Source organism: Cebidichthys violaceus, unplaced genomic scaffold, assembly GCF_023349555.1.
Source record: "Cebidichthys violaceus isolate CVI_PGR_0920_01 unplaced genomic scaffold, fCebVio1.0.p SCAF_3, whole genome shotgun sequence".
In the NCBI taxonomy this organism is placed as follows: Eukaryota; Metazoa; Chordata; class Actinopteri; order Perciformes; family Stichaeidae; genus Cebidichthys; species Cebidichthys violaceus.
The window spans coordinates 4,695,652-4,703,084 of record NW_027176483.1 but is presented as its reverse complement, the minus strand read 5'-3'; the positions used below and the strand labels follow the sequence as shown (position 1 = coordinate 4,703,084).

Genomic DNA, 7,433 nt, shown 5'->3' with positions numbered 1-7,433 from the left:
AGAAATACGTGAAATGATCACGACCTCTCGACAGCTCATTAAGCGGTAATGGTGCGTAATGTGTTAAAATGAGGTGTGGGGACCATGGAAACAATGCCAATGGATGGTCAATTAGGAACCCGCTATGCAATAAGCACTTCAGATGTGCATTCAGATGTGTCTGTACTGTACTAACTGCTTCATTTTGATCCCACGCTTTAAATCCTTTGTGCATTATATTTAGGGACTTCTGAGACTCTAAACCTGACTTTCATATACTACTGGGGGGTTTTTTTGTTTGTTTTTTTTGCAGGAAATGCATTTTGAAAGAATCATACAGTGTGCAAATTAACATTTTAACTATTGGACATGTGAACATTTAGCATAAGAAAATCCTCAATATTTGTGATCATAGTTTGTTCTATTTAACATATTTCTCAAAACATCAAAGTTTACTGATTTCTGCAGCAGCCATGGTTCCAGAGTAAGTAGAATATGTATGAATGTTGAATAGACTTTTGATGTGAAGGTTAATTCTCGACCTGGCATAGTAGTTTGACACACTCATTTTATTCAACGTCCATCATTAACAGTAAGGCGCTATTGTCTTCCCAGTTTTCAGCTACTCTCTTTGTGTTTTGGTGCTTCAGATCAGGGGATGCTTCTTGTTTAATGATATCTATCTATTTGTACCTCACTTCATGAATAATTCTGTTGTTAGCCATGGTTACATTAGCGAAGAAGAACAGTAAGTTGAATGATTCCCTTACTACCCTGTCACCCACATTCAAATGTCCCCCCCCCTTTTTGAGGAACTCTTCTACAAATACCAGGAAAAACACCCTTTGCTGGAAGGAAGCAATAACTTCATTATAAGAAATATGCTGACAGTGAAGCATGGAAGTTGACAAAAGACAAACAATTGTTCACAGATCCTGCCAAGGAAAACCGTTTTGATGACGATGTATTTCACCACAACAGAAAAAAGTTCTTTGTTTAAGTAAACCTCCTCAGGGTAGATACTTGTCACAGCGGCAGTAATGACTTTCCGCCAGGCTGCCAACATTGTTAACATAAAAGAATTTCCCAAGAAACTGTTTGGATAATTTTCTACCAGATCTAGTTCCAGATTTTGCGTACCAGCTTGTGTGTAGACCTGATTACACCCCCGGGGAGCGATTTAAACAACACAGTAGTAAATAGACGTGTTATTTTCAAGGACGATGGAAGGAGAACAATGGAGCGGCAAGAAGAAGGCTGCATGTAAAGGAGGCAGAGAGCCTCGCTTCATCTGATCAGAGTGCTGAAAGAACTTCCTGTATCGAAGACGTGATCATGTCTCATCCACTAATAACCAAGAAAACGGCTCGCAAGGTCACCACTGATCAACGTGAATCTAATTCAGCCCAAAAGGGTCAAAGAAAGTCCAGGGTGTCAAGTGGAGGGAAGCCAGCTGTGGAGACAATTGCCCAGATACACAGAAAACAGGACTTCTTTCCTGTGAGGGTAGACTTGGTGGAAGCAGTTTACTCACTGAGAAAGGAAGCGTGGATCTTGTTGGCATTGGTCCCTCACAATGTGCAATCAGAATGTTTTTCTAGTCTAAAGAATACACAGGAGAGCTCGCCATTAAGCAATCTGTCATGCAACTCTGTGGGGTAGAGGCTCTTCCTTGTTATTCTTCAGCTGAACCAATTGGAAGGTGGTGGGGTTTGCAAGTAAGAAGCTTGAAGTGGTGTTTCATTACTGAGAGACTATAGAGTGAAGGTGATGAAGTGATCCTTCAGAGGTGTGCGATTGGGAACAAAGACCTCCGTGTGCATGAGCAGCTTACATCTTCTGCTTCTTTGTTCCACCTCTCGCTTCCCATCGCCATTGTATTTCTTTTCTTTTTCCCGAGGTATTGATAAATAAAACACAGAGGATGCATATACCTTGTTGCTCTTCACCCATTTACCTTCCTTCCTGCATTCATCTCACTGGAAGCTCAGTACACCTTGTATGAATATAAAGATTTTCAGATTTTATTCAATTTTTTTTCCAAGAAAGCAATGTTGAAGCTGGTCCATTACAGAAACGTATTAAACGCAAGGATTGTGTCTGTTTTAGAAAATAATCTGTTTTGAACTGGTACAAAGAGCTTCTTTTATGACAAAGCTTCTTGTTTTATGAGCCTTTTTACAATTAGATTGGTCTGTTTTCCGTCTCCCTAACTTGGAGTCAAAATCTCTGGAGGAACTCAATCACTGCCTACCGAAGTATTTGCTCAGTCTAGACTCTGACTGATGCCCATAGCCCAGCTCATGTGAGCAAGGCCAGCCTTTCAGAGGCATGCTACGTAATGATTGGCATGTCTAATAAGAGGCAGAGCGCTAGACTGGGAATTTGAGATACGTCCAACGGAGCCTCAGCGATTCTCCCCCGCCCCCCTGCCGCCTTAAATTAAGTGGACGTCGTCGCTGCATAATCCCAGTTGATGTCAGCCGGGTTTGCCTGATTGCTTGTTTTATTCAGCTTTTTTAATGCTTACATTGAGCAGCTCCATCCTTTATGGTAGGTCTTACCTTCTTCTACCCTATTTGAAGGGCTCCCATAGTATCCTGCCGGACTCCCCTCCTCCCCATACGTCTTGTGATATGACAACCAGACCCTCATGTTATGAGGTCAGATGGTCAGAGATAAACCGAACCATAGAGGATGAAGGGGGCCGGGAGGGTTTAGTCACTACAAGGGGAACTGGTCGTAATTACCAGCCCTTCAGGACAATGTGCATTACCAGAAAACTGTGACGTCCCGGTGTAATTACTCAAAATATTAAAATGTATCCATTGATGAACTCAAGACTTGCTGGATGAAGTAAAACTACATTATTTCATTGCACAATTACGATTTCATGAGGTGTAACGCATCTTTTCAGCAATAACTAAATTACACAATATTACAACATAATCAGTCGGATGACCCAAACTATATCAAATATGTTCACACTTAAGTGGTGTGAAGCCATGTAGATTGGGTTTTATTTGCCATTGTTTTGAGATATCTGTCTTTCTTTTGTTTTAAAGTCACAGTACATTTCAACACAAAAGCTTAACAAGCTCTTATATTATCTGTTCGTTCATTCTAAGTTCTGCGGGGGTGGACAGCTTGTTGACTAGCCTTCCATCAACGGGACTTCTTTTTCACTTCAGTTTTAATTTAAAGGTCCTAATAACAGAATCCCAGAGCTTGGAAGGTTATTAGTGCTTGGATTGGCTGCAGATATTCAAAATTGCTCAATTTTCAGCAAAAATAGCACCAGAGATTTCTCTGGTTGTGTAGCAACTGAATGAAGCCAAAACAGAGCGAGTGAACTGCGCTGTTTTTGAGAGAACCAGAGACGAAGCCAGTGTGGTATTCAGTGCATCAATATGTATATTTCAACACATAGGATATTTAAATTATTTTCATTAGTCATTACAGACAAATATAATTCATGTTGAACAGATTTACATTACATAGCATTTACATTATTCCTATTTACAGATATTTAAGTGCCTTTTATGTACAAATATACTTTACAGTCAGATATAGAAATGTCTTGATACATCATAACATGCATGTTCTCGAGGTAGTCTGACGACCATTTTGGTGCCGCACATCGCATGTGCAGGAGATTGTTTTTGTCTGGAGTGCAAATGAAGGCAAAAAAACAGACCCCCCCACATGTTGCAGGATGTCAGAAAAAATAAAAAAGTCAGGAAGTGGAAGTGTGTTGACGTGGAGTGTGTGGAATGTGTGAGCTTCTCCTTACATTTTGTGAAAGCTGTGGGAGGGGTCTATGGGGTTCGGTAGGTAGACTCCTCCAACTGTGGCCAATCTCACTTCATCAAAACACCCACCATCCCCTTCCGTGTGTGTGTGTGTGTGTGTGTGTGTGTGTGTGTGTGTGTGTGTGTGTGTGTGTGTGTGTGTGTGTCCTGCATTTTAAGGGGATCCCATTTGTCTCTGCTGAACAGAAATAATTGCGATTCTTTTGGAACAAACACAAAGGACTCCCAGCTGCAACATGGAATAATTAAAAAAATGTGGATGCATGCAACAAGCTGAATAATAGATGTAACCTAAAACCCCCACACATTATTTATCTTTGTGATAGGTCAAATGAAAGTTTTCTTCTTTTTTTTTTTTTTTTTTTTTAATAAGCCACTAAAATGTATTTAAAAAAACGACAAAAAGGAAAGCTAGACAGAAAGGATGAGCTGACTGCCTCGGTTACTTGGAGACATGCGGTCTGGAAGAGTCGTTTTCACCACAACACACCTCCCGGCTGCTATGTACGTTTTTATCTTTGGGAACACTCTTACCGGAAAAGGGTGTTTGGCGGCACGGCAGGGGAACGTAACCACCAGTAAAAGCACCAGTATTCCTGGAAAAGTGTTCCCTCAAAAACAAATCATGTTGTGAGTCTGGACTATATTAGCGCTGTTGAATGTTCAAGTATTACAATTGAATTCAACATAATAATGTCAAGAAATAACTGTCAGCACGTATGCTTTCATAAACAACTGTGGTGATATATGAACTTAATGAATCTGAAGCAAAGATTTGCAATTTCATTTCCTCTCATTTTCTAATATTTTTGCTGGAAAAAAAAAAAGAACATATTTGCACACAGAATCCAGCAAGAAGCCTCAAGTAACGTGTCCACATTCTCTGTCCTTGTTGCAAATTCTCACGCAACACCATATTGCATCACTCTGTTTCTTGATTTCCGTGTAAAAAGTAAAATGCTTGATTTGCTTTACAGTTTAGGAGTTTGGGAGACATTTCAGTCACTGCCCAAAGTTAAGATGAATTGATACTGTGTGCCGAGATGCCACCCTCAGACAGGATTTCATTCCCCACCCCAGTAGACAGAGTTGCCTAACTGCGTGTTCACTCCGCCTGAATGGAGGACTTAGGAGAATTGTCCACGTCCCTCCAGTTGCTAGAACTGCCCGTAGGGCTCCGACTGGTCATCTTGGTCAGCAATGTTGTTCTGCGGAGGCTGCTGTCGGAGTCCTCCTTCTTGAAGTCGGTGCTCATTTTGTAGCAGCAGGAGAAGCAGTGCACAAAATCCTGGAGGAGGTGACCGCTGAAGATCATGTATATCCACGGGTTACAGCAGCTGTTGAGACTGGCAAGGAGCGCAGACAGAGTCACTGCTGTGTTCTCAGAATCTAGAGAACCGAGAGAGGAAGGAGGAAAGGGGGATGATTAATCTGCAGAACATCTGGCCCGTCTAAGTCAATTCATCTGGTGTTGAAATGCAAAACTTAATTTGTTTTTTTTAAAGGAGAGAAAATCCACCAAATGTTCAAAAACTTAGTGTCTGATGAAAATTGAATTCATTTGAAGACTTTTTGGATTAAGTTTGATTTTTTTTTTTTTTTAATATAGTGAAGTTATCTGTCAAAAGAACCAAGCAAGAGTAAATAATTAGTAATCACCCAATTACAGTAGTTTAGTTTAAAGTTCAAATATGTATCTGACAGAATATAAACATTGTATGAGGTGAAGGGTAGTGACTGAAATTCGGAAAACAAAGAAAAAACTAAGGTATATCAGAGAACTCTAAAATGTCTTAAGAAAAGCTTCTCCCCATAATTAACTTTTCAAAGGAGCGTTTCTGCATAGTTTCAGAGTCTCACAGTGATGTATTCGGTCATTTCATGTAATTGAAGAGGCTTGTGAACAATACATCCGTTTAAACATTCTTCTTTCTGTGTTTATTATTCATTCTTACTCTATATACGCATTGTTTTGGTTTTGCATTACAAATAAAGCCATGCGTAAAGGCTGTGGGCACGTGTTTGCGCACGGTGAATTTCTTTCTTCTTCTGTATTTTGTGACCGGTGACAAAGGTCTTTCTCTTGGCAACTGCATTTTGGCAGTACATCACATCATTCCTGAAGCTGTACGAGTTTTAAATTCAGTACTAATTCATATTTCTTCGGCACTCACCAGCATACTGGAAGTTTTCATCCCACACAGACCACATCTGCACTATGAAAAACGGCGCCCAGCAAATAATGTACGCTAAAACTATCACCAAAGTCATTTTAACGGTCCTCAGTTTGGCTCTTGATATGGTTGTAATGCTGCTGACGGAATTCTTCCCAATTAACCCGTTCTGGTTGGCAGCGCCAGCCGTCGGTTTTCTTTTCTTGTACTTGATATTTTTCCATATGCTGTGGCAGATGAACCCGTAGCACGTCATGAGAATTACCACGGGCACGAGGAAGATGCCCACAGTTATCCAGGTGATGTACGCCTTGGCGCCCCACGGCTCGATGAAGTGCGCCCAGCAGTCGGAAACGTTCGAGCCGTTCTTGATCTCGCTCAGGGAGAAGATAAAGAACTGCGGAGTGCTCAACAACAGGCTGCACATCCACGTGGAGATGATCATGATGTAGGAGCGCTGCGTCGGCTGCTGGAGGGTCTTCAGTGGGTGGCAGATGGCAATGTAGCGGTCCAGGGTCATCATCACCATCATGTAGGTGGATGCGAACATCCCCATCACCTGGAGGTGCTTGACTATCCTGCAGAGAAAGTCCGGGCCGTAGAAGCGGAAGGTGATCTTCCAGCAGAGCTGCGGCAGCACCTGGAAGAAGGCGACCACCAGGTCAGCCAGGCTGAGGTGTTTGATGAAAAGGTGCATCCGCGACATCTTCTTCTTGGTGTTATACATTGCCAGCAGGACGCTCACGTTCCCGATCACGGCAACCACGAAGGTGATGGTCAGAACCATTATCTCGATTTGGGCCACTTCCTCGTTTCGCGCAAACGGATCGGATCCGTTCGCGTGGACTGTGTTGTTTCCAGACGCCTCCATCGTTTGCTCATTCGAGGGACTGAAAACCAGAGACTGGTTCCCTTCGCTCAGGAGCAACGCATAGTCAGGAGTGTGCATGGCACTGCCCCTCTGTGCGCCCTAGCAGATTCAGTGCCAGAGGGGCTGCGAGGTCCCTCTGCAATCCGTATATGGCGCTACCTGACGCTCACAGTGAGGAACCCGCGGCATTCTGACTTGTGGCTGCTGCCGGGGCTTTTTAAACTCGAATCGAATTTCAGACCGCGTGTGCGTAAAGATGATACACTGCAAAAAATAAAACACCTTTAGAAATGTGCATCTTTGGTAAGTCCTAGAACACGTTTTCCAACTGCGCCCTCGGATATGACGAGACTAAGGAACATTTTAAATTATGTAATATAATTTGACTTTCATGTTTCCAATGCAAATTAATCAGTTTGAAGACGCATTATCATACAATTGCACTGAAATTGACACCGGAATCCTAAATCAAATAGGTGAAGACAAGAAAAAATAACTATAGAATACTAGTAATAGTAATACAAGTAATAGTACTGTTTTTTTTCTTCTTGCTTTGGGACATTTTTAAAGTTCATTATGATGGCTAAGTATTTTTTG

The 7,433-nt window shown here is 41.9% G+C and overlaps 1 protein-coding gene across 1 annotated transcript; it reads right to left on the bottom strand.

The window, feature by feature from the left end:
• Window positions 1–3,399: 3,399 nt before the first annotated feature.
• On the bottom strand, window positions 3,400–7,006 carry avpr1aa (arginine vasopressin receptor 1Aa). Its single transcript, XM_068723630.1, has 2 exons — window positions 5,966–7,006; window positions 3,400–5,180 (listed from the first exon to the last, which is right to left on the bottom strand). The coding sequence occupies exons 1-2, from the start codon at window positions 6,912–6,914 to the stop codon at window positions 4,897–4,899; spliced, it is 1,233 nt and encodes a 410-aa protein (XP_068579731.1). The 5' UTR covers window positions 6,915–7,006; the 3' UTR covers window positions 3,400–4,896.
• Between the last annotated feature and the right edge of the window lie 427 nt (window positions 7,007–7,433).

Excerpts from the sequence above, each read along its gene's own strand:
- avpr1aa (XM_068723630.1), bottom strand. The coding sequence starts at position 6,914 with ATGCACACTCCTGACTATGCGTTGCTCCTGAGCGAAGGGAACCAGTCT. Across the intron at positions 5,181-5,965 it reads TGAAAACTTCCAGTATGCTG|ATTCTGAGAACACAGCAGTG; the intron begins GTGAGTGCCGAA and ends TCGGTTCTCTAG.